Source organism: Mastacembelus armatus, chromosome 16, assembly GCF_900324485.2.
Source record: "Mastacembelus armatus chromosome 16, fMasArm1.2, whole genome shotgun sequence".
Classification (NCBI taxonomy): domain Eukaryota; kingdom Metazoa; phylum Chordata; class Actinopteri; order Synbranchiformes; family Mastacembelidae; genus Mastacembelus; species Mastacembelus armatus.
Genome location: NC_046648.1, coordinates 25,016,159 through 25,043,780, shown reverse-complemented (window position 1 = coordinate 25,043,780; position 27,622 = coordinate 25,016,159). Strand labels below are relative to the sequence as shown.

General features: G+C 44.6%; 1 protein-coding gene across 1 annotated transcript; it reads right to left on the bottom strand.

Moving 5' to 3' along the window:
* LOC113136288 (collagen alpha-6(VI) chain-like) lies at window positions 1-27,024 on the bottom strand. Its single transcript, XM_026316959.1, has 39 exons — window positions 26,876-27,024; window positions 25,026-25,110; window positions 24,282-24,863; window positions 23,520-24,077; window positions 22,166-22,780; window positions 21,302-21,862; window positions 20,380-20,931; window positions 17,406-17,975; window positions 16,071-16,646; window positions 15,634-15,989; window positions 14,912-14,990; window positions 14,351-14,496; window positions 13,765-13,857; window positions 13,490-13,543; window positions 13,137-13,208; window positions 12,922-12,948; window positions 12,800-12,844; window positions 12,344-12,397; window positions 11,941-12,003; window positions 11,618-11,683; window positions 11,042-11,095; window positions 8,832-8,867; window positions 8,681-8,743; window positions 7,570-7,632; window positions 5,544-5,606; window positions 5,204-5,266; window positions 5,056-5,106; window positions 4,767-4,802; window positions 4,618-4,680; window positions 4,466-4,528; window positions 4,349-4,384; window positions 4,225-4,261; window positions 4,114-4,125; window positions 3,166-3,659; window positions 2,514-2,610; window positions 1,558-2,208; window positions 1,364-1,451; window positions 1,050-1,237; window positions 1-662 (listed from the first exon to the last, which is right to left on the bottom strand). Exons 2-39 carry the CDS (start codon window positions 25,096-25,098, stop codon window positions 361-363), a joined length of 7,602 nt encoding a protein of 2,533 aa, XP_026172744.1. The 5' UTR covers window positions 25,099-25,110; window positions 26,876-27,024; the 3' UTR covers window positions 1-360.
* Window positions 27,025-27,622: the final 598 nt, after the last annotated feature.

Here is a 27,622-nt window from a genome sequence, read left to right as displayed (position 1 = left end):
TGACAGACAATTTGGTTTTATAGTCATGCAAATAATACACAGTTTAATGGGAAACTTGTACAAAGAATCTAATGTCGCCGTCTTCAGATGAACCACGTGACCTGCATTTCACTGGGTCCAGTTGCTGAAAATAAACAGCAGCTAAAATAGCACCTGATGGCCTTAAAGTGCATTTAAGAAAACCCTGGAACAGCTGGAGTCCCTGCTGAGTATTGAAGAAAAGTTGGGAATAAAAACTACTGAAAATAAGAATAAAAAGACGTCAGAGGTCTTCACAAAAAAAGAGTCTGGGAAGCGGTGAAATGCCACCTGTTATCCAACACACAGCATGCATAGCCAAGAAAAAGGAACCAGTTCTGCTTATGGCAGAACCAGAGCTGGAGTCGCCTGGGATTTTTCCAGCAGTGCAGATGAGTTTTTAAGGTTTATCCTGGTTTTCTGATGACGTCTTATGGCCTTTCTTTTTCTTCTTCGGATTCTCAAACTTCGCTGAAGGTTCGTCAGGCAGGCCCTCTGACACTCTGTCCGTGTCTCAAAGCGGTTTGTGTTGCCACCGCAGCCTCCGTACCAGAAAGCAGAACATTTACCGTAACGTTTGTCAAAGTGCCACATTACAGTATAGCTCTGACAACCCCCGGCGTCTGGTGGGAGGAGACAGGGGTCTGCAGGGAGACAGAGGCAGAGATCAGTTTTCACATTCTGAACAACTTCCAGACACACAGTTCTGTACCTGCTGTAACTGCAGCAAATCATATTCATTCTCTGTTTCAGAGTCAACTAGCACCAGTTGTCCCAGTAACTTGTGAGAAATGTAAATTGTTCTCCATAGAACATGGAGCAATGAAATAGCTGTGAGCTTAAAGATTCATTCTGCTGCTCAAACAGGAGGAAACTGGTCAGTTGTTTATAAGTTAGTGGCACATGATTTGCTGAGAATAAGTAAATTAGTGCATTCTCTCTTCTGATAGAAACTGATTCTCTATAACACAAACTCAACCCCTCTGGGCCAGAACCACAACCCATCAAAGAGTATTTTTCAGCAGACTGACTTTGTGTTCTGGTGGACAAAGCAGGGTGCGGGCCTCTGCTAACATTTGCTCTGGAGACCAAAGTCTGGCCCCCGGTTAAAGCATCCATGACATCCAGCTGTGCAGCCTGAGCCTTTTGTCCCGATCGTGCCTGAAACCTCTGCTGCACCTCGTCTGCAAACTGTTTCTCCAGGACTCCTGACCCCTGGCTGGACACAGGAACAACAGGAACTCTTACACTTCAACAGATGCAAATTGATCCTTTCTTAAGTAAAACGACGTCCACAACTCTGAAAAAACCTGTTTTACGGTGAGTCAAAATGTGGAAATGTTACCTGTCTGTGACTATTTCTGTTTGGTCTTCGTGGGACAGCTGGTCACAGATCTTTTGGAACAGAGGAGGAGGATACGTGTTTATTCCCTCTGAAATAAGAACAAATATGTGTTTGTTGCTGCCTATTTCATGTTTTCCATGATTCTGTAAAAGAAACCTGCTGAAGACAAAAAGTCAGTAACCAGATGTTCTTACTGTTGAGGGTGGAGAGGAAGACCCTGATGAAGCGCTGGGCGTAGCCCTGCTCCTCGGCCTTCAGTCTGTCCACGTGGATCAGGTGCTGCTGTAGAGGTAGACTGGCCAGCTGCTCCACCTGCGCCTGGCTGTAGCCGTCCCCTACTGTCACCACGAAGAACGCCACGCCCTCACACTTGGCCTTCTGGGAGATATAACGCAGCTTGGCCTGGTCCACATCCACCGTCTGGGTGCCCACCACGGCCAGCAGCGCCCTCTTCTTACGGGGCTGGCCGGCCTTCAGGAACACCTCCTTCAGGGTGAACTCCAGTGTGTGTCCCAGCGCAGAAGGCCCGGCCAGCTGTTGCATATTCTCAATCTGGGTCCTCATGGCTTCCTGGTTCTGGTATGTCTGCAGACCAAACTCCACCCTTGGAGTCTGGGTGCCACTCTGCTGGACTACAGACACTCGGGCCTGGTTCCCGGGCTGGCGGGGCCTCTGGCTCACAGCCAGCTGACTCACCACAGAGCCCAGCAGCTGCTGGACGCCAGCATACTCATCAGCCTGCATCTCTCTGGAGCTGTCCGCCACCATCACCAGGTCCACGTCCACCTCCTGAGGCTGTACTTTTTTCTGGATAAAGGCGCACTCCTCCAAAGGCCTGCAGGGGTCTGAAGAAAGGACATAGTAAACATAGTAAATGTGGTCGTGGTAAGAGGATCCTGATGCAACAGCACTTATGAAATCAATAGTTCATAGGCCCAGTCCAGCAACATCTAAAGGTCTGAAAGTGTTTGTAGTTGATCAGAATGGTCAGCAGCCATCACAGGGGCAGGCTGTGGTTATTATTCACGTCAGGAGATGGGGTTCAGACCCACAACAGGCTGCTGGTAGGAGACTCCACTGCAGCACCAGTCGATTGCCAACATGATGATTTATATTAAAAGTTAAGCCAAGCATGAGGCTCAGTGATTACCGTAACAGATTGCACAGCTCATGATCTTCCTCAGGCGTTTAGCCATGTCCTGCTCTGCCCCCAGCGTCGTGAAGACATAGTTTCCTGTGTCGTCAACCTGACATGAGAAGTCATTATTTAGAACATTCCTACTTCAGTGTTAACAGGATTAAGTGGTTAAACGATGTGCAGGGAATCGGGGTAGTCTCAGGCATTAACGTCTCATTTATCTCCCGTTCTACACAGCTACACAACTGGTTTCTGCCTGCAGTTTCATGATGAAAATAAATTCCTGGCAACAGACACTAAAGACAAGCCTAAATGACTCACAATGAGCTGGAATGAATTCATGTATGTGAAGGCCAAAGCAGCTCAAAAGACAACTCCTTCTGTGCACTCGGTTTGAAATATGTGCTGAGAAAATATGAGACTGGGGGTGAGCTGTGAAGGTTGGGGAGGTGTTCATCTCAGTCATCCAAGTCATTAACTGACTAAAGTGACACAGTGGAAATCTCTAAAAACAAAAGTCAAAAGCAGACGTATCCCTGGCTTTAGACACTGTCGTCACATTTGGTTTATCTGCTAAAACCTGGGACAGAGCCCAGCAGGAACCGATCGATCACTCTGTGCTGAGGCTTTAATGACAGAACAAGCGCTGCTGATGCAAGCCTACCTCCAGTGCTTTTTCAATCGCTGGAGCGCTGCGCAGAGAAATGACCACTGGGATGATGTCCATGGCCCGGTACTCCATAACAGCAGTAACAATCTCAGAAACGTCCTGGGGAAACCCACTGGAGTAAAAGACCGCAACCTTCCTCATCTGAACTCCTGGTCGGACCCGTTTGAAGACGTTCCGACCCACAAAGCGCATGGAGGACCCCAGATGACGTCGGTTGGATGTTTTTTCCAGGGTGATGTTCTTCACGGTGTCGATCAGCTGTGTTTTGTGGTGGTAGTCATGAAAGCGGACCAGGTACTTGGTGTAGGAGCTGTATCCCATCACAGCGACCCGAGCGCCTGTTGGACAGTTGCTCTCAGAGATGGAGATGTTCTCCAGCAGGGAGAGGAAGGAGGTGCGCTGCCTCTCAAAGGCTGTAGGGGTCACATCCTCAGACATGTCCACGGAGAAAACCAGCTCGGTTGGGTAGGCTGGGCATGATGTCCGCCCTATAAGGAGTGAATGTGGAGAAGAGAGGAGAATAAAGTAGAAGTACTACACAAATAAGACCCCAAACTCAAAGAGAGCGAGCCCTGATTTCTTTCTTTAAAAAATTGCGTATTATATCATATCTGGATTTTGTCTGGGTGTAGGACAGTTGATTGGACAAATGTTAAAGAGGCTTCATATTTACTTCTGTTCTTCTTACATCTCTGCAGAACAGAACTCAGGCATGGTCCAGCCACGTTTTTAGCGGACAAATAACAGACACAACAATAAATTCCCAAACTTCACGAAACTGCCAACCTCCGTCAAAAACCACCAGCTACAAAGTCAAAGGGAAGAGGTTTTAGATGTGCTCGATGGTCTCGTTTGTTTGGCGTCCCAAGATTCAATCTTGCAGTTAAAGTTGTGTGGTGCACTCACCATTCTGTTCTGAGAGCAAACAGGGGACATACATACCGGAGCAACAGGCTGTGTGGAGGAGCAAAGAGTCCTCAGTTAGTGAAAGACCCAGAACATTGTGCAATTAGCTGATGATTAAAGGTCAATAAATGGACCTCGCACACTTACCACAGTTGTCCCTGATGTAGTTGACCAGGTCACACTCCTGACAAAGCAGAGAGGAGGGTTTGTGGGAATAAATGGGACATTTCCTTGAATCTTTGCAGGTGTAGTGTTAATGTGACAGACTTACAGACATGTCTCTGCCTCCAGGAGCACCTCTGGGGCCCTGCATGGAGGGAATGGAGGAACATTCATGAACCAACATGTTTTATGCTGCTCTAAAAGTGACAGGCATTTATTGTCCTACCTTGTGTCCTGGATGTCCTGGGTCTCCAGGTACACCTGATTCTCCTGACTGTCCTGAGTTCCCCTGCATTGATCAGACCGGAAACAGAAATCACTTATGAGGCAGAAACACAGTCAGCTAAAAGGGCTTGTTGTTGTATGTATTCGACTCACCCCTTGACCTCGGTTCCCTTTGCGTCCAGGATATCCTTTGGGTCCTTGGGCACCTTCCTCACCCTGAACACGAGAAAACGAAACAAAGCTTATGCCTGAACGAATTGGCATAGGCTGCTTGTTTTCATGCTGTAGCTGCAAGGACTCACCTGTAGACCAGGGTATCCAGGAAAACCAGGATCTCCCTGTACGGAGAAGGCAAGAACCAATGATCTGTCTCTACAACAGGAAGTGTTTTCATCTACATACCCATTTCATGCACATGTTCAATCTGCATGTGAAAGACCTCAGCAGAAAAAGGAAAGTCAAAATGGTATTTTCAGCTGAAAAGTTGCTGTATCAATAAAAGCACCATACAAACCCCCTGAAACCACATTTTCTTCATAATTTGGTCACAACCTTTTTAAATTTGGTTGGACCAGTTACATTTGGCTCTACCTTGATGCCTTTTGGTCCTGGGGTTCCAAAGCCATCTCTGCCATCTGAACCCTGAAATACAGCCAGCCGGTCTTAGTCTCCAATTGGACTATCAATTCAGTTTACATCATTAATCATTTACAATCACGGCAGGTGTTCAGCTCCTTACCGGCGATCCTCTGGGTCCTAGTGATCCCGGAGCACCCTTCACCCCCAGATCTCCTGGTTGGCCCTTCAACACCAACATCAGTTTAGATCTCGACTCATTTGAAGATACAGACATGATCAGTCCAAACCCATTGAGCAGAACAACAACAACCAACTCTGGCGCAGTTATTGAAAATTTAATTACATTTTTTAAATTGTTTTGACAGTAAAGATGTCATGAACCCTCCTGACCCTGATAGTCCTCTGACATGATCCCCTGTAACACCACATTTATTGGAGGGATTGCCCTGGCAGTATTTTTGTTGAATCTCGGATGATGCACAGGACGTGATGTTACACACCTTCTGTCCGTTAGCCCCACGACTTCCGGCTGGTCCTGGGTCTCCAGCTGGTCCAGGTTGACCCTAGAGGGAAACGGGCCACCAAACTGTTGGTCACATTGTACAAACACTGAACCTGGAGGTCAGGGTCTCTGTTTAGAGCAGGTGAAAACACTTAGCCTGCGTTTGAAGCTCAATGAGGCCTTTAAAGAGACCACGAATGGATTTCTTAACATCTACATCAGTGCTCGTTTGTTATAAATGTTCTTCACACTTCAGTCTGCAGCTCTGAGTTGTCAGAAAATGATAAAAATATGATGAAACTGAATGAAGTTTAGGAGTTTTAATCAAACTTGTGCATTATCATGAATAATACATGTAACTGGCTCGTTCTGCCCATAAAAATCTGTGTTGGCTCTGTGCCGTCGGGTTACTGGACATGGATTGAACTGTGGTGCTGCAAAAACAAACATGGAGCCATACAATTAAAAACCCATTTGGTGTTTAGCAGTGATGGAAAACCAATCAGGCGGTAAAAAGGATTTTAATGACTGTTGGCCTGAATTTAAACATCATTACCACATTCTTGTTTTGCTCCCAGTATGCCCTCGAGGACCTGTGTGGTTCTGCTCTGATGTTTCTGTGCTTGCAGAGCTTAAAGATCTCAGCAGCTACACACTGAAGGTCATCCCAGTCCACTCTGGACCTGGGCTTCAAGATGGCGTCACAAAACATTATGAGACTTTAAGTAACTGTGATGCTACAGAGTTAGGGTACAGGTCAGTCCAAACCTGAAAGAATAACCTACTAGTCCACAGATCAGTTAATCCAATCCAGCCCTAAATGGTGTTAATGCCCTATGACTGGAGAAAAAGGATGTCTTATTCCCAAAAGTTCCTAAGGTGAAAAATCCTACAACACCCAGGATCCATTGCACTCAGTGCATCCCAATGTCCCGTTCACTGTAGTTCGTTTAAGGCCAACTTCCTGTGGATGAAAGACGAACTGTGAAGGACGAGCATTGGATTTTCTGCTGATCACTAAGGAAAGCTTTAGTCCTCATGGTGTCCAGGTTTTTCCCAAAGAGCTCAGCTCACAGCTCACACAGAGGAAAGGTCACTGTTGTTCACTGAGACACACACGGAAGGCTGGATGGAACAAAGTGAACTCTCCCCTTAAGGACGCCTACATGTTTGGACAAAACAGTATTTCACAAAACCTTTAAAAGAGAAATTGGAGGCAGCTCAGAGTCAGGCAGCTGGTGCAGGTGATGTCTCTCATGCTGAAACCACATTATAAAACAGCTGCAAGCGGCAACAACGGGCTCGAGCTCCTCCAGTGCCCCAGGCCCTGTTATGTCGCCACCTAATATTGCACTGTCAACAGGGATGTCCATGAACAGAGCTAATGAGTGTGCCAGATTTCACAGTCTTTAGACACAGGAAGCACTAACTGCTAGCTTTCCACACGGTGGCTCTATCTCAGTCTGCCGTGTTACACGTGTCTACATCATCATAGTCATCCTCAGTAACCACTGAAGTTTGGTGTTTGTCAGGGAATGCATTTTAAATTTATGACACATTTCCTGTTTATTTGGCGAGATGTGTAAATTCATCGTAACGCTAGTTCGTCATATTTCAACAGATTAAAATTAGCCATCTGCAATATGTTGACATGAAGTATTTTCAATTCCAATGTGTGTGGAAACACAAAATCTCAAATATCTCACTTTCTGTTGGGCGTGGCTAGAGCAATGTACATACAAAAAATGTTCGTACTGGGGAGGTCCACACACCATCCAGGTTTGGTTTGTGTAGCTGAAACTACGTGCCAACCACAAGACTCACCAACACGGAGTCCCTGGACCAGATTCATAGCTCAGATTTGTGACTGCCACCATGGTAACAGATGTGTGCGGTAAATTGTCCAATGGAACCAGTTCAAAAATGGCCCCGTTTGACAGCGGGAGACAAATAATAATAATAATAATAATTAAAATCCCTACAGAAACAGTGGGTGCTCAGGCCCTAATAAATAAAATACTGACCCGAGTTCCAGGAAAGCCAGGCACTCCTTTTGGTCCCTGCTCACCATTTGCCCCCTGGCGTCCCTGCAAAGACAATATGGTTTAGGAAAATGCTGGACATTTATCTGTTAATTGATTTTATTTGAAATCAAATTATTAGCTGTTAATTAGGTGGTGACTGTCCCTCCTGTTTGGGATTTTCTGTTCTGATAAATAACAGCCACACAGACAAACGTTCTATCACATTTCAGTATCATTCGGTATGTTCCCATGCACTGAAGGAACCAGGTTACTCAGAGAAACCAGGTCCTTGATCTATGTGGAGACTGGGGTTTGGGGTTAGGGTGATCTTCTGCTCATTTTGGTGGAGCAAAGTGTCTAAATTTACAGTAAATGTTTCAGCGAAAACAAACTTATTGAAATGTCTAGAAGCTAATTTGTGTTTCAGTTTCAGTCTGAAGCCATTCTTTTAAATAGAGCATGCACTTCTGTCTCTTTTTGTTGTGGTCTGAAAGGCTAAAAAGCCACTTAATGACACATGGCAGAGGAACCTGCATTCCTCAGGTGAAATCCACCTGGGGAGATCAGGTGTCTCATGTGACGTTTAGTTTTTCAGGAGAGCAGAGGAAGAGCGGACCTCTCTAACCATGACTCAGCTGCTTTCTGTCTCTAGTGTTTGGCTCGTAGTGGTCTGGAGAGGATTAATCCTACCAACCAATCCAGTACCACCATGAGGTGGACAAATACCACGTTTGCCTCAATAATACGTTGTGTCTCTCTCTGTGTGAGAAATGTGTCCAGCACATTTCATATTTCCAAGTCTCTGGGAGGAAAAACATGTAATGATCACAGATGATTTAGAAACAAGAAACAGAACTGGCGTCAGACCAGTGTTTCATGTTTTGTTTTGTCCTTAGAAACAAGTGGTTTCCATTTCAGTGAGCAGTTCCACTGAATTTCTGAGGAAATCTGGTCACTAGCCAAATCCAGTTCCCAAACACCAGTCCCCGACCAACTGGAGACATACAAAGTATGCATGAGCTTTTTTTTTTACTGTAATCTGCAGAGGAAAGGAAAGCAGTACAATGAACTCCACACAGTGTTGGAGGACACAGAATGTCTGATCGCTCACCTGGGGACCTGAAGCACCTGGGCTGCCTGGGAGTCCTGGAGCACCAGGTTGTCCAGGTGCACCCTGCAAAAAAAGTGTAGTTCAGCACTTGATGATAAGATACATAAACCTCCTCCAACAGCATCATGTGTCGTTTGATTTCCCCTCCTACCTTCTCACCAGGCTGACCTCTCCTCCCGTCTGGACCCTACATGTCAGAGAAACATACAAATTGAAAACTTCCATTTATTCTAATTGGCTGATTCATGTCACACATTTAAACGAACAAAGCACGATCCAAGTGTTAAATTTAAAATATTTAAAAATTTAAAAAATTAAAAAAAACACACTTTACCAGAAATCCAACAAGACTGCAACCTGCTGCCGCTCTGAAACCTACTGACCTGAGGTCAGACTAAAGGTCTGATGTCACCTGTCAACCAATGTGAACCAGTGGTCCTGAACATATTCGGCCCCATCAAAGGTCACTCTGACACTAAGCAAACACTGGGTCAACTCTAAGGCCATGGGCTGATCTTGGACAGAAGTGGAACTAATTACAGTGTCTGAAAGAGGGGTAGTAATTTAGCGACACACATGATTCAGGAAGTGGGATTTCTTCTTCTCCTCCTCGGCTGCTCCCTTCAGGGGTCTCCACAGCCAATCATCTGCCTCCATTTAACCCTATCCTCTGTATCCTCCTCACCCACACCAACTATCCTCATGTCCTCCTTCACTACATCCAAGAACCTCCTCTTTGGTCTTCCTCTAGGCCTCCTTCCTGGCAGCTCTAACCTCAGCATCCTTTTACCAATGTATTCACTGTCCCTCCTCTGAACATGTCCAAAACATCTCAATCTGGCTTTCGCTCCAAAACATCCACATCTGTGGTTCTCTTTCTTGTCATGAAACCATACTGCTGCTCACACATGCTCACTTCTGACCTCAGCCTAGCCTCCACTACTCTTTCCCATAACTTCATTGTGTGACTCATCAGCTTTATTCCTCTGTGGTTTCCACAACTCTGCACGTCTCCCTTGTTCTTAAAGATGGGCACCAGTACACTTCTCCTCCATTCCTCAGGCAGCCTCTCACTCCAGTCAAAGTTGTCAGCCCAGTCAAAAACTCTACTGCCACCTCTCCTAAACACTTCCACACCTCCACAGGTATGTCAGGACCAACTGCTTTTCCACTCTTCATCCTCTTCAACGCCTTCCTCACTTCTTCCTTACTGATCTTTGCTACTTCCTGCTCCACAACAGTCACCTCTTCTACTCTGTGCTCTCTGACATTTTCCTCATTCATCAGCTCTTCAAAGTATTCCTTCCATCTTTCCATCACACTTGTGGCACCTGTCAACACATTTCCATCCCTGTCCTTGATCACCCTAACCTGCTGCACATCCTTCCCATCTCTGTCTCTCTGCCTCGCCAACCTGTACAAATCCACCTCTCCCTCCTTAGAGTCCAACCTATCATACAAATCCTCAAATGAAGGCAAAGGTGCCGAAGGTGCAAATATCCATGAAAGCATGAACGTTCTGGTGTGAATACCCAGATGACCTTCTTGGAGATTTTGAGAAAATAAATGAGAAATGAGAAAACTAGCACATGACACTGTGTAGGAAACGCAGCTGATGGCCAAAAGTGGAATCACACATTATTTCTGTTTGCAACACAAACCAGTGGGAAAGGTTTCTGCCAAATGCAAGTTGTTACACAAACTGCTCCGAGTCTCACCAGTGAAACCTTCGGACTCCCTTTGCAATTTATGGTGTGGCCACACACAAGAGGATGGCCAGACATTAAGCTCCGTGGAAAGAGGGACGGGAACTGCTCAAGGTACAGGACGTTACCTTGGTACTTACGTTTACAGAAACAACCAGATGGAGACTGAGCTAAACAAACCTAGATAACAATTCAACCTGTGAGTGTGTATCTGTGTAACAGCAGTTTTTACTACATAGGAAGGTGAAACCTCCCCACCCGACTGCTGCCTGTCTCCTTCCAAAGAAAACATGAGCCCAGTCCAATTATGACTCAGCCCCTGACCGGAACACTTTGCTACCTCGTCACCTGGTACAATGACGGTCGCAACATGCACAGAATCTCCAGTGTTTTCAATTTGAATCAGCAGGGAAAAATACAAAATGACTTGTTATATATTTTAGTGGACTTGATACATTTCATCCAGCATTAACCCAATGTAGTAAAAGTACTACATTAAACTAAAACACAAATACTGTGACTTTCTAACCTTAGATCACAGCTACATACAGTACATGCATACAGTGTGTACATACATGTACATCTATGTTTTGTTCTGCTGCAGCACCCGTGCTGACAAAAGCTGATGTAGATCTGAAAAGAAAAACAATCTCACCGGGTTTCCGTCGACTCCATCGTCACCTGGCTGCCCGTCCTCTCCGGGTTCTCCCTGTGGAGTTTCAACAGACCCTCAGTAAACCTGATTATTTGTTTTACTGCTCTAACAGAGACGTTTGTGCTGCTTTGCCATTTCCAGCTCTGGGTGTAGACTTGTATATTATTGCACCTGGTGGTCTTGGATGTTGTTTTCTAAAGTTCTGAGAAGGTTCATTGTGTGTAAACAACGATAAGGGTAATAATCAGAAGTCATGCTATTTGGAGTTCAGCTGAGTTGGAAACGCTTCAGTTCTCGCACACTCAGGCTAAGGCTGCACTGCAACTGCTAGTGTGCAACATCCTGGGTCCAAATGGACTCAGAGTGGTAAGTTCTACAAAGACCAGTCTGAGATGTTGCCCTTGAGCCTGAAGCTCTGAGGTCTGATTCCTGCACTAAACTAAAAGTCTTTGACCTTTTCATCACTCAGTGTTTCTATGTTTGACTGAGCCTGGCCGCCTGATTCTGACATAACGTCTTACTCTTCCTGTTGCTCCGGAGACTCAGCCTGGATAAATGTGCTGTGGTGTTTCTTACCTGAAAACCTGTGTTGCCGTTGTCTCCTTTGGGTCCTGGGATGTTGTTGTCGATGCCCGTTTCACCCTAACAGACAGAACAGACGCACAGTCAGTTTGGCTGTTCAGTTTTCTGGGGTTCCAGTTGTTTCTAACAGAGCTGGTGCTACATTTGCATTAATTATTGATGTTGATTTCAAAGATGGTGACAGTATCACATGTCTGCAGATGGATGGGGCGAAAACCATTTTTACTTAATTCATCTCATTTTTTAAACTTTCATCATCCCAGAGGGAAATCCAGGTAGTCTTGTAGTTAATTAGCCAGTTAAACGTCACCACTCACCGGGTCCCCTCTCAGACCGCGGTCTCCTTTCAGCCCGGCCTCCCCTCTGGTACCTGGGATACCCTGAGAACAACAGGTAGACCTGTCAGCCAACCAGCAACAACTCTGAGCTTCACAGTGATAGATATAAAGAGGCATTACACTTTCCTCCACACAGAACCATGAAGAATTAGATTCTAAACTTTACTCCAGGGAATCCTAATGCCAGGACAAAATACTGATACTGAAGTTCATTTTTAAGAGCATATTAATTCATTATAATGCTTTTAGGATAAATCAAGTTTATTATTATTAGAGCAGAGGAGGGAAATGTGTTTCTGGCCTTAAACATGAGGCAATACAATCGCAGGCTGAGAACCATCGTGCAGGGACATGAGCGATAAGATCAAAAGTTCTCCTTTACTGGCTTTCCTGGGTTTCCCATCTCTCCTCGTGCTCCACCTAGTCCCGTCACTCCCTGCAAACACGAACCACAAAGCAAACACATTATATTTATCTGCAAAGGTTTCCACAGCACAGGATCATTTCCTCAGCGTTCAGAAACATGAAAAACACTGTTCATTCATTCTGACGCACACAGGCCTGTTTGAACACTCAGTTAAATCTGATGAGTGATTAATATTCCAGAGATTTTGAACTAAACTCCCTAAGATCAGAGCTGAGACCATCAGGTGATTAATGAACTGCTCAGTGGACAGGAAATGAATCAGCTGTGAGAATCAATAAAAAGCTGCTGCAGCTGTTCACTTCTGATGATTTAAAAGAAGCAAAGTAAAATCATTAAAACTCTGATAGTGCTGTGGAGAGGGAGCAGCTGATTGTGATTTATGTGGCGATATGTGGATGTTGACTCTGGTACCTGCTCTCCGTTGATGCCGTCCAGTCCGTCCTCTCCGCTCTCACCCTGCAGCGTTGGAAGACAATCAGCTGTGACATCTCTCTGCTTTTCTTTGTTAGTCAAGAAGAAAGCGAGACACTCACCCTGTCGCCTGAGACGCCTCGATAGCCCTGCAGACACAAACAGCAGGGTTTACACACCTGACAGCATTTCATTCAGCCTCGCGATCATAAGTGACCTTCTCGCTCTCCGAAATGATTTGTCACGTTTCCTTTTGCCTGATACACTCAAAGTGCTTGTGTTTTGCGCTTCACTATTGATAAAAACATGAGATGGTGGATGAATGACTGTGCTGTACCTTCAATCCATGGACTCCACGACAGCCCTGGATGCCCTGTAGTCCATCTGGTCCAGGAGCTCCTCGCTCACCCTTCAACAAGCAAACAAATCAGGCAGTGACCCAGCAGACTGACTAAATACTCATGTGCTCCTGTGGTTTCTGCAGCAGACTAGAACTTTACTACAAATCTGAAGCAAAGTTGGTGGATTACTGTTTTTTTTATTAATGTCAACCAAAAAAAGAAGGACTAGATGGTGTTAAACTGAATTTGATCCATCTCTGAAAGTGATTGTGTTTTCAGCTACAAAAGGTGACCAGTCTTCACCGTTCGTCCCATCAAACTGGTATAAAGTGAATGAAGAAGCGCTTACGATGACTCCCTCCTCTCCGTGGAAGCCATGCTGGCCCTTCTGTCCAGTCGCACCCTATTTCCAAAACACACAGTGAAGGAAACATGAGAAGAACCCAAGTAAGGTGGGCTGATTTATAGCTGTTCAGCTTCAGCTGCAGGTCAACGTGGAAGAAGCTCAGCTGTTGATGTGTTTCTTCATGTTTGCTTGCAGCCCAAACCAGCCTCCTCATTACTTTTGACATATTTCCCAAATGTTCTTATCACCATGTATGAAGTTTAGACGTGTGCATTCACCTTTGTCCCCAGTGATCCTGAAGAGCCCCGGGGGCCTTCGTGTCCAGAGCATTTGCACGCGACATTGCAACACATCCTTTCTGCCACCGTGTGCTGCAGAGAGAGAAAACTATCATAAAGCAAAGCGGCTGCACTGAAGGTCCCTGCTGACAACATGTAAAAAAGAGTTTGGAAAGTGTAGTTTTGTCATTTTGGATAGTACTGGTTCTTGACTCTTTTTACGTTTTAATAATTTTAAACGGTCCACAATAAAAGAAATAAACCAATACTGAGAGATTTATTTCACACACAAACAAAACTCTTTCTGAGACCTAAGGCCTAAAGGACAGGTTTTAGACCACAGTGATGAAAGACTGATGCCACTACAATTGACAGTCTCAAAACACTCAAAGCCAGGTTCCCTACTGGGCGCATTACGATTTCCATCCTACACGCATCAATATAATCTAACACCATCCAGCCTGAGTCTTGTACCTGCATATGCATGTGGTCTTGATTGGTCATGCAGAACAGGCAGACTGACTGAAGAACTAACTAGTGTCTCTGAAGTGGACAGAGGCGATGATGAGTAACATGAATGACTTACAATCTGTTTGAGCATAGTGCTGCCAACATTTGGCATGCTGATCTTCAGAGGAAGCCAGTATTCGAATCCGCGGCCAAACTCCACCATCTGCAGCTGGTCAGGGTCGTGAGCTCCTTCCAGGGCCACAGTTATCAGAGCGCTGATGCCTACACACAAATATCCAAGACAACTGACTGCAGGCTCACTGCCTTAGCAGAGCTCACATAGCGTTCCTCTACAAGCACAGTGCCATGATGCACTCCAAACATATCAAAAACAAAACTCAGTTAGGTAAGAGCAAATTGCAGGACTGAGATCAGTGTTGACCCAAGCATGTCTCTGATGGAAACCTGATGCTTTTTCAAACCTCCGTGTCAGAGCAAATCCAAGCAACCAGCAAATTATGGATTGATAAGGAGGCAAGTACAAGAAAAATCCCATTTTCAGACATCGAAGCAGAAGAAGAGAAAACAATAATTAGCTGAGTTTTGACGCGACTCCAACAAAGACATTATTGAAGAGCAGGATCAATCCAACTCAGAACAACACTGGAAAAAACACTCTCGCCCTGTAGGTTTTTACCAGACCGTTGCAGCATCTCCGATTCCTGCTCCAGTTTCATCGTGTCCTCATCGAGTCCGTCTGAGAAGATCACCAGCACCTGATGGACCAGTCACATGTTAAACTGAAGTCTGGACAGAAAACTAGCTCAACTCCTTATTTTGACAAGTCTGCAAATAAAGAAATAAAAACCTCAGCAAACAGAACAAGAGCATCGCAGCATCATGTTCTTCCGTTTCCAGAAGGTTTAAAGATATTACAGACTGGCTCATTTTAATTCCCTCACTGTGGTTAATCCTGACACCTCTCCTGTTTAATGACCTGGTCACCCCTGACTTGTTTAGGCTGTGGTTGGTTGACTCTCACACTGACACTAGATTTGTGCTTTTGGTATCACGAAAAGGCCCAATTGGATCCAGAATCTTTAAACAAATATCTGAAATATCTGAAGAGTCATTTTCCCCACACAGTCAGGCCTTCAGTGTGATCAGCTGCAGAAAACTAGCATGAGAGTGTTTCTTTATTCCTGACCAGAGTGAAAATCATGGAAACAGTAGCTGGAACTTCTACCTACAAACACAGGACTACAATCTCTAAAATCTCTGAAACCTCCTAAATGCCTGATCAGGTGGAAATCCAAAGCTTCTTTCAACAAAAAACTAATGAGCATGGACTGGGATGACGACACAGTGAAATGACACTTGGTTTTGTGGATGTATGTGTGGATGATGTCTCCGACTCACCTTCACACCTGCTTTGGACTCGGCTTTAAACTTCTGCTCGAAGGACTTCAGCAGGGCGGTGTTGAAATAAGTGGGCTCTGCCAAATTGGAGGTCATGACTTTCCTCACCACGTCCTCACTGTAGCCCTCAAAGTTAAAGTCGTACAGAGAGCGTCCGTCACGACTCACCACTCGATACCCGATGTTGGTCTTGACTGGTTCAGGGCTGACACAGCACAGACCTTTTACCGAGGAGACATAATGTGCAATGTCTGGCAGGAAGGTCTGGAGCTTGGTGTGGCCACTGACCAGCATCTCCCCAAGAGCTCCGGTTCTTTTAGAAATATCAAATCCCATGGCGATGTCAATGGTACAAGCTGCAGGAAAGGAAAAGGTTTGAGATAAAATGGTGGGAAGGAAAACAAAACAAAGAATCAAAGTCACACTTTCCAACTCACCAGGGCGATCTTTCGAATCTTCTGGGGTTTTACAGATGGTCTCAACCACCCTCTGCTTGATATTTGCCAGGCTTTTAAAGTTCTGCACAGTGAACAGTTTCTCTGGGGTGCCGGTGATCTGCAGGAGCTGTAGGTCATGGACGTCTCCAATGGCGATGGTGATCACCTCAACTCCAAGAGCCCTGATTTGGTCGGCTGCATCTTCCACGTCATCATGAGAATCTCCATCTGTGATCACCACCAGATTCTGGAAGACCCCACTACGGGCACCCAACGATGGCTGGAAGTAGTCCTTAATGTAACTTAAGGACTTCCCAATGTAGGTGTTTCCACCATGGTATTCTATTTTGTTGATGTGGTCTAACACATCCTTCTTTTTGGAGTAATCCTTGAGGTAAAACTCATGATGATGATCATCACTGAACCGTGCCAGTCCAATTTGCACAAACTCCTTACTAACTTCAAAGCTATTCACTACGTTTTTCGTGAAGTCTTTCATGATGTTGTAATCGTCTGGGTGGATGCTGCTCGACTGATCGAGTAGGAAGACCAGGTCGGCCTTCATGTCCTTACACACTGCCAAAGCAAAGCCGGAGAAAGACATTAGTCCAACGCCATGTTCTCTGATCTATCTATGTCTGACTTACTGCATGTAAAGGTCTGTTCTTTCTCCGCTATTGACGAGTACTGATCATGTTGGAAGAGGTTCTCAGACCATTAAGAGTGTCTCTGACCCTGTGTTTACTGGAAACTGACGGTGATGCTTTAATCTTTTCTGCACCAGTTATTCTTCTTGGTTCAGTGGGATTGAAGCCAATAGAGTCTGGAAATATCTTTTGACCTGTGTGATCTACTCATGACCATCGTGACTAACATGCACCTCTTGTAGTCTGTATTTCATGTGTTAATAAGCTGCCCAAACTTGAACACTGTTTAGATTCAGCTCCCAGTGTTTACGCCATCAGGACAAAGGGTCCAGGTTGTTGTTATTTCCATAAGGTTTTGTTTCCCTTTACAGGATAACATTACAATATAGTACTGTCATTATCAAACAAATTTAAATCCTTGCTGCTACAAAAGGATGGGCAGAAAGTGTGCTGATCTCCATAAAGGAGGGTGGAACATCTGAGAATGGACTCCATACTGGGAGGGACGTTTTACTCATCAATTCATTGCTTTTTTGAAACTGATGAAAGAAAACCATAAAACGTGTAGCTGTCAGCATGGTCCGATACCTCTGAGCCTGTGTAAGTTATGTATTTAACATCTTGACATGTTAAATCTTGCAGCAGCTTTTTGGCAGGAACAGTGAAGACTTAGAACAACACCTCTTACCTGGCTTAGTGGAATTGCAGAGAACATCAGAAATGTTCTTGTACAGAGTTGATAAGCCCTTAAAGTTGTCCACATAGAAAACTTTGGATGAATCACCACCAGCCATGGTGACCAGCTGTTCTTCTTTGGCCTCCTTCACTCCAATACTGAAGACGGTGACCCCCTTCTGTCGCAACTCATCAGATGACGCCTTTAGGTCATGATGGTCAGTGGCATCCCCATCCGTGATCACCATCAGTATCTGAGGCACCTGTATTCGGCCACCATTTGTAGTGCTGAAGAACTGTACAGAGTATTTCAAGGCCCAGCTTGTGTAGGTGCCTCCTCCTAGGGCCTTTGTGTCGTTAATTGCGCTAAGAATTTGTTGTTTGGAGTTGTAGGTATTTAGAGTAAAAGCAGCTCTGGCATTATTGGCGTAGAGAATGACCCCAAACTGAGTATGGGTTTCGCCAACTGTGGTTTTCTCCACTAGTGACCTCATAAACGTCTGCATGCTTTCAAACTCAGTCCTATCTATGCTTCCAGAGCCGTCCACCAGGAAAATGATGTCAGCTTTTTGTGTCTTACATTCTGGTGGATGAAAGAAAATGATTAGTTCTCATAACAAAAAAAAAAAAAAAAAGTCTCAGATATTTCAGGAAAGGCTTCAATTGCAGTTAAATCAAGTTAGATACTGTAGATAAAATCAACTTTATCTTCTGAACAAAATATGTCACAAAGACTGAGCTGCCTTATGTCTGTGCTGCAGTTAATCCTGTAGTTAAAAATAATAATAATACATTTTATTTATTGGCGCCTTTCAAAAACGCTCAAGGTCACCATACCAAAGAGAAAACAGAATGCAATAAAAACAAAAAAACAAGTTACAAGATTAACTTAAATAAGATTTACACTTACATAAGTGAAAGCAATGAAAAAAATAGGGGAGATGTTTATGGTGGTGTGGTCTGGTTGAGCTAATACAAGACATTAGTTATGTGGGGTAGGCGAGTTAGAAAAATATGGGTTTTTAAATGACACCTGAATATGGAGATGGAGTCAAATGAACAGATTTCTAGTGAGAGTGTGTTCCAGAGTCGAGGGGCTGATCGGCTGAAGGCTCTGAGCCCCATGGTGGATAAACAGGCTGGTGGAGTGAAGAGGAGAGGGGCCAAGGAGGAGCAGAGTGTACGGGAGGGTGTGTATGGGTTCAGGAGATCTGAGAGGTAAGGGGGTACCAGATTATGGAGCACTTTGAAGGTGAGGAGCACTATTTTAAATTCAGTGCAGAGATGAACCGGTAGTGTGGGATATTGGTCAAAATGCAAGTCTGAAATATATGTATTTAATGTGTAACCTTATTCATTTTTAAAGTCTCCTTTTTAATTTTATATAGCTGATCTCATACATATATATATATATATATATATGTATGTGTATGTTATGTTATTTTAGTTTGTTTTAATTTCACCAAATACACATGAGTGAGAAAAGACCCACTGTTGCTCCCACTGTGCAGGCCAAGGCCCTGCAGCCGGTGCATAGTCATAGTCAGCAAGCCAGCACTCATATTGGTGCCAAAACCCCACTTTACCCTTAATTTCACACTTACTAAATCAAGTAGCCAAATAATTCTTTTACTATAAGATGGACCTAAGAAAGCGACATAAGTGAATGTATTTGTTGATAGAGTGAGTAGTATGTCTGCGATAAGGGATTTTATGCTGTAAGAGATCATTGAACAGCTCCAAAGTGGCCACTTTCTCCCAAAGGGCTCCAACTTGGTATGTAAGACTCAGAACAAAGAACAATAGTCAGTGGTGCCCGGGGATCACTCAGGGTTATGTGTTACTGTTGCAAGTGCATAGTAAACCTTTCTCAGACTTTGTCAACTGGAGAGTTTGATTTTAAACATTGGGAGAGAAGAAAAGAGGAGGAAAAGTGTCTGGGAGATTGACAGCTTCACTCGGCCCTGGCAGAAAAGCTACCATAGACATTATCAACTTATCTGAGTTGATGGGTTTTTCTTAGTTTCCCTTTATTTACCAAGTACAATTTCAGTAATTTAGAGGACTGTAAAAGGAAGGGTTACCTGTATTTTCTGAAAATATTGCCAAGTGGAAGTAGGTAAATGATAAATAAGAGTGGCCCAAGGACAGAGCCCTGGGGCACGCCACTGTTAGAACGGTCGGTGAGGTAAACCAGGAAAGTGCTGTGTTATGGATGCCAATGGATATTAGACGGTTGAGGAGGATATGGTGGGAGATAGTGTCAAAAGATGCTGTGAGATCAAGGATGATGAGTATGGTAAGAGTCAGCTGCCATGAGAAGATTGTTTGTTATTATTGTTATTATAGATATAAGAGAAGATATTTCAGCCACTGTTGGAAGTTGGAAAATGTAGATATAGTAGTTGTTGCTGTGGGAGGTGCACAGAGTAAGCAGTGTGATGAATTGCAGTAGGAAGGCAGCTGGTGATGAATGTTTGAGATTTTAGAATTAAAGAAGTCAATGAATTTATTACAGAGTGCCAGTAAGTGTATGTGGGTGGTAAATATGTCAGGTGGTTGTAGAATACTCTTTAAAGTTTGTGGGTTTCCAGTATCTCGTATCCAGTTTTCCAGTATTATAGTTTTCCAGTGTTATTTGTACTGTAATGAATGGGTATGGTACATGTCCTTATGGATTACTAGTTAAGAGAGAGCTCAAACCAGGCTACCCTACTAAGGGGACAAGGGAGGGCCTACTAAGCACTAATGTAGTAGGGTGCCCAAAGTTTTGCAAGTCACAATTAGTCTTCATAACTGCCTATATATCACATTCATAAAATAAATAGAAACATCTTTTATTAGTTGTATTTAATTTAAAATGTGGGCTCTGCCCAGGGCTGCTCAAACCTTTGATACAACAGTTCAACGTCACAATCAAAGACCTTCCAAACTGAATTTGCAGGAAAACAAAGGAAGCTAATAACTCAGGATTGTCCTGCTCTTACCTTCGTCACAGAGCTTCAAGGCCAGCTGTCTGTCCAGGTGTTTCATTGACTCAAAACTGCCCTCATAAAAGCGCCTGTCCGCTGAGCCGCTGATATCCAGCAGCTGAGTGTTGTTGGCTTTGTGCACACCAATGGCGTAGATCACCACTCCCTTGGCCCTCAGAGCCTCAGAAGGGCCTTTCACCTCGTCTTGGGCCTTCCCATCTGTTATCACCACCAGCCTCTGCCCCAGGCCACGTCGCCCTCCTCTTTCTTTATCAAAATACTTTGACACCTCTGTGATGGCTTGGCCAGTGTGAGTACCTTCATTCATCTGCTGCATAGAATCGATGGCTTCTAATATTTTCTGCTTGTTGTAGTAGCGGTTCAGGGGGAACTCCAGTTTATTGTTGCTGCTGAACTGCATGACACCAACGTGCACATCGTTCTGTCCAATGATAGACTTGTTGACGACAGATTTCATGAAATCTTTCATTTTCTGGTAGTCTTCCTCAGAGATGCTCTCAGAGCTGTCTGTTAAGAAAATGACGTCCAGTGGGACGTCTTTGCAAGCTGTGGACACAGGACACAGAAAAGTTAGCGTGCTGCTCGTCCTTTCCTTCCTGCTCTTGCCTGAAAGCCCAGTCACTGGATGTCTCTAAGGTAATAAACCTCCCCCTGCTCTAATTCTGTGGCTTAGTCTGGCCACTACACCTCCACCCTATACGCAGCATGAAGAGCTGATGAACTTCTGAATCTAAACCTTCCAGACCCTTTCCGAAGCAGTGAAGCTCATTCAGAATCATGAATTCAGCCTAACCCACACAGAAGCTTTGGTTCCTTGCTATAAATTTATATAATTTCTGCTAATGAAACTCTTCTCAGCAGGGAACGAGAAGTTTTTTGTTCATGTTTTTGAGCTGAATGGTCAAGTTTCCCTTACCTTCTGGAGAACAGATATCTGTCATGATGCTACTGTTAATGGACCTCAGGGCATCAAAATTAGTGACAGAGATCATCCTCTTGGAGTCATCGGTAATTTCTAGCAGCTGAGTCTCATTTGAATCTTTCACCCCGATGGCATAAATGACAACACCCATTTTTCTCAGTTGTTCTGCAGGGGCTTTGACTGGATCAGTGGATTCTCCATCTGTGATGACTATCAGGTAGTCTGGGACCTTGTCCCCACGACGGGCCCTTGCGTTCTTAAAGAGAGGATCCATGAATGACAGAGCTCTTCCTGTCTCTGTCCCACCTCCAGCGTGCCAAATATTTTTCACTGCTGTCTTCACAGTTTCTACATCTGAGCACTGTGTCACGTCAAATAGCAAAGTTGGTGAATCCGAGTATTTCACTAGCCCAATGCGAACATGTTGTGGCCCAATAGGGAAGTGTTGGATAGACTCTATAATGAAATTCTGCATTTCAGGAAAGTCTGTGTTTGTGATGCTTCCTGAGTCATCTATGAGGAAGAAGATGTCTGCTCTGTCCTTTTGTCCACACGCTGGAGAGGAAGAGCAACAACAAGTTAGTTGGTTAGTTAGTTAGCAATTTAAACAGCTGCTCAACAGACACCAAGTACAAACAAACATGGTTTCTGTGGGCAAACTATTGTTGTAAGACTAAGTACAATTTGCACTCAAGCTCATTTTGGGAACCCAAACTTTTTATCCTTCCATCAGAATTACTTATTGCTGCACAATGGCCATGTTCATCTTTAGTGTCTACTTGCAGCCAAATATCTTGATACTGATACAAACTGGGATTGTCCAAGTATCAGAAACAACAAGAAAAACAAGACTCAAACCTTTTTGGATGTGTGAGTCGTCTACACTGGCTGTGAATGCTGTGTGAAGGAGGTGGGTGCACATGACCCTCTGCAGGTTCTTCCTCAGGGGTCTCAATTTGGAGAAACTGTCCACAGTAAAGACATGACTGTCGGGGGGATAAGATGCAATGTTAACCAGTTCAGTTTTGTTGGCATCTTTGATTCCTACAGCGTAAATGGTGACACCCATCTGACGAAGAGCGATTGCCGCTCTGCCTACATCATCCTGGGATTGACCATCTGTCACCACCACGGCCACCTTCAGGGAGTCTTTCCTGCTGCCTTTATTCTCAGTGAAGATCTGTTCCCGAGTGAAGTTAAGGGCATGTCCAGTGTTAGTGCCACCTCCACTGTAGGGCAACATGTTGATGAACTGCAGGACATCGTCCTTGTTATTGAACGTGTTGAGGTAGACCTGTGCTGTGGGAAGGCTGTTGTATGTAACGATGCCTACGCGGAATCTGGGTGGACTGACATCCAGGCTGCTCACAGTTGAGTGCAGAAAAGATCGCACTAACTGGAACCTGGTGGTTCCAATGCTTCCGGACTCATCAACAATGAACACGATGTCAGTCTTCTTGGCTCTTTTGCATTCTGTGAAAAGAGCGTAATTAGTTCAAGTGAGCCATTTGCTACTTACCCACCTAAAGACATCAGACAAAACATACAATCTCAAAAATGTCTTTTTCATTTCCATAACAGGATTAAACAGAAACATATTACACCATGAAATGTTTCAAATTCCTTTCAATAAAAAGGTCTCTCTCTTCCCAGTTGATCTGTGTGAACAAAAACCACGACCAACGTTTTATGTTCTTCCAATATTGGAAAAATATGTAGGAAATTTCTTTTTACTGAACATTAAAATGATTAATTGTCGTTTCATTGTGGAAGAAAATAACAGTGATATATTTAAGAGGTGTAACTTCCAGCTTCACTGTGGCCACTGAGCTCAGCTCTTCACCGTTTGAATCCAAAGTCTGAGTCTATGACATAAAGGACTTCTATAATATGAAGTGAAGGGATCCTGACTACTGTTTGCTGTCATGGCCTATTGCATTAATCACATCACATCTTACTAACGTCTAATGAATTAATGGAGCAGAACTACAGAAGAAACTGTCAGACAAAGGGTCAACAAACACATATGCTGGTCTTCACAGAAGAGGGGGACAACAAACCTGAGGCCAGGAAGCAAAACTCTAGCAGAGTAATTTTTACAAGTATTTTTAAAATTATTTATGAATAAAATCTTTGTAAAATATGTTTCTTACCACGAACACGAAACAATTGTTATTCAGCTGACTCTATAGTAACTACTGAACCTACTCACCTTCAGTAATGGTCTCCCTTTGTTCAGTTGTGAAGAAATCCTTCAAACCAGTCATCTTGACAGAGTCAAATGCAAACCCTTCACTGGCGAAACGGTGTAGTTCATCTCTTGATGCACCTGCACTCATGCCCACCACAGTTATTCCTGCTGCCTCCATCTCCTGAGCCTCCCTAGACACAAGATCTTCAGACTTTTTTTTACTCACAACAACCAGGGACTGTCGGGAACCCTGTTCTGCACGGCCCCCCGCCTCACTGACAAAAAAGTTGGTGCGGGCGTAATGCAGGGCTTTGCCCAGTCTACGGGGTTGGTCAGATTGTAGTTTCAGGCGGAAACGCTGGACACCGCTGAGCATTTCTTGTTTGGTTTGAAAAGAATTGAGGAAGAACTCAACCTTGACGTCTTCACCATACTGAGCCAAGCCGAGCCGGTAGGCAGACGCACTGAAGTCCAGCTGATTTATCATATCGGTAAGATCTGCCTTGAAGTCTGACAACTGCTTTGAAGTTAAGCTATTGTCCACCAAGTAGAAAATATCTGCAAATTTGTCGGCCAAAGCTGAAAGACAAAACATTCATCACGTTTTATTCCATTATAGTACAGTACTAATGTAGTTTTTCTTTAAATACACCTGTCCATTGGTCCTGCAGCTCAGAGCAGCAGTAAACTCCAGGGTGTAATGATCAGTCAGTGGTTAAGAGTCAAACAAGCCTAACATGATCAACACACAGCTGTCATGATTGGTCCAATCCTTGGCCTTACCTCGCCGCTGAGCCTCCATGGAGATGCAAACTCTCTCCAACACCTCCTCCGTCAGACCCTTCAGAGACTGGTAGCTGCCAGCAGTCAAAAGGAAGTGCTTTGGGGGCCAATTGGCAATGGACTCCAGCTCCTCCTGTTTGATGTCCCCCACCCCGATGGCAAACACGACGACTCCATGTTGCCTCAGGCGCCGGACAGGTTCAGTCACACCGTCTGTTGAATTCCTGTCTGTGAGGATCACAACGATCTGAGGCACCCGCTTGCTGCCTCGGCTCCCCGCCTCTTTGGAGAAGGACTCTTTAAGGAGAAAGTCGATGGCCTTGCCAGTTTCTCTCCCCCCATCTCGTTGGGTAACTTTTCCCACAGCACCCAGCAGGGCCTTCCTGTTAATGTGATCCTTCAGCAGGAACTCCTGGTGAGGTCCGTCAGTGTACTGCATCAAACCGATCTGGACTTTGTTGGGGCCGATGTCCAGGTTCTTGATGATGTTACTGACAAACTTCTGCACCTCCTGAAAGTTCTCAGTGCTGGAGGAGCCGTGGACAAGGAAGACGATGTCAGCCAGAGTGGCATTTTCACATGCTGGACAGAGGAAGAACAGGGTCAGAGCTGCATGTCCCAAAATAACTAAAACAGTTAAAGCCCAGTAACTGCGGTGAAATAATGAATGATGATTTCAAATAAAGCCGCTCCAGCTGTGAACGAGCTTTGACTGTATTTACTGTAAGAAAGAACACAGCCCACCTGCTATCTGAGCAGCAGTGCTGTAAGAACATGCTGCTATGATGAGGATGAAGAGAACCGTCCTTCCCTGCATGTTTCGTGTTTCCTGCAACACAGATTCAACAGGGCTGGTTTCCAACTTTGTCCCACAAGACCCTGTGTCCACGCAGGTTTAACAAAACCTTTAAAAGTTCCTTCTACAGCTCTATCCCTTGACCTTACCCTCTGAACGTCCTGGTGCAGTCATGTGACAGGGTGTCAGTCTGTGTTTACAAATTGTAATGAGTGAACCCACAAACTGGGTTCACTCATTTCAACATGTACAAAGAAAAGAACAGCAGAAAAACAGAGAACAGATGTAATTTGAGGTACGTACTTGCAGCATAAAGTCTATTTAGGTGGGAACCTTTCTTTTGTTGGAGGAGCCTGTGTGTAGGTCTATTATTTAAACAAGAGGAGGGAACTTTTCAATTTCAGAAGCCACGGTGGATTATTTGAGTTTGCCACCATGTGACACTGTGCCCTGGTCTAATGAAATGTCCCCTCACTAAAGACAGACACTGAACAATGACTCTCAGCTGTTCTCATGTTCACTCTGCCAAAGAAAACGACGACAATCCAAAAGTCTGCTCACTGAAAATACCTGTGGTTTCCCAGAGTTCCCCAGGAGCACTCTAGATGTTGGTCAGGGTCCACAAAACCCAAGAACAAAATAATCTGTGTTTTGCTGGAGAAAAGGTAAACAAGAGCTTAAAGAAAAGCCAATTTATATATATATACATATACATACGTGTATACTGTGCTGTACACACCCACCCACCCACACACACACCCACACACACACACACACACACACACACACACACACACACACATATCCTTTCTTAAAAAAAAAAACAGAGTAGGTACAGAGATAGAAAAATAAACATTTTTAAAAAAGAGGAAAAGGAAAAAGAGGAAATTCCTCGTCTGTTTCCTAAATTCACAGAAACAGTTTTCAATGACTAGTTGATTTTGCCCATTAAACCCGTTCAGTAACCAACCACCCAGTGGTTAAACTGAAGACGTGCACGTTGTCAGAAATAGAAGTTTCATTTTAAAAAGTCTCACTGTGGTTTCAGTCAAACAATCAGGAGTGAACGGGTCTTTCTATTTTCAGCAGCGGATAAATCCACATGTGGTGTGTAGTGAGTATCACAGGCAGCAGGACTGAATCAGAACACACTACAGTGTGTGTGTGTGTGTGTGTTAATATCAGGCTGTGACACACACACACACACACACACACACACACACACAGCGTTGGGTCTGCATTATAAAAGAAGATGGAAACAGAAACTTCACTGGTCTTAAATTTAACAGTTGATGTCCAGTGTGAAGAAACAACATGCTGAGGCGACGTCTACAGGCACAGACTTCAGCCCACAGTCATGTTGGATTACGGACCCGGGCTGAGGGCAGAGTTTGTTCTGTCCCAGCAGATTTTTCATGCAAAATGTCTGAGACTCATTAAACCTTGATGCATGGATAAGGATCAGACCAATCACACCGGCTCTGGCTGATCCACATACAAAGACCCATAACTGCCATGAATCAGTCGTCCTCACCCACCACGTCTAAAACTACAGGAGACAGGGTGAGATACCACCGCACACAGACTCACCATCCCAGCATCCTATGAAACATGTACTACAACACAAGCTGTGCTGGGATTAATGTGCATGCAGGAGCAAACTGTGCAGGGTTAACACAAAAACAACACACACATTTTAGCAGCTCTACTGCTGAGGCTGGGAAGTTGCAGTAATTTCATTCTTAAAATCTGCCTTTTCTATAATGGCACAAGAGTCAGAAAGCCCTGAGACACTTACAGGTCTGCTGTTGCATCAGCTCCCACTGCACCCACACACAGAGACCACGGTACAGTACGAGCCGCTTGCTCCTGCAGGATGGTGAAGAAGAGGCTGAAGAGAAGAGGGGTGGTAGCACCGAGACAGAAAACTGGACCTCCTTCTCATCCCACCCAGTTCGGTGGAAAAAGCTGAACTCTAATCCTTTTTTCTTTATGAGAATCAGGGCTGGCTGAGGACATGGGGCACGTTTCAGAGGAATCAGAGCAGCTGTTTGGGAGGGGTCCATCTGGTCACGGTGAGAAACAATCTTTATTCAACTTCTGCACTGGGCTGCACCAGCTGTTTGTAATTATCACTGAGTTTGTGTGCACAGTCCTTCCAAAGTCCTAGTCTGAGACAATCGGGTTACAGGACTAGAGTGTAGAGGAACAGTTTGGGTGAGAGCATTGCTAAAACTGTGTAGCAGCCACTTCACTCATCCTCTTACGGCGACCAACTAAAATGTTCCTGTGGTTCAAGTCTCCTCCTCAGAAACACACAGGATGTCATAAGACATGTCTGATCATCTGCAAACGGCTGACAGAGTGTTCAGGCGTCTTCATTTTCAAGTCGCTTCTGGGTTAAAGGCCTGAAACTGCTCCCTGTGCTCAGGCCCTGCACACTGGACAGAAAAGAAATTTATGTGACAGGGACCATGATGGAAGGAGTTGACCTCAGAGGGAGGTTCAGGGGATTCTGGGTGATTTCTGATGAAAACTCATTATT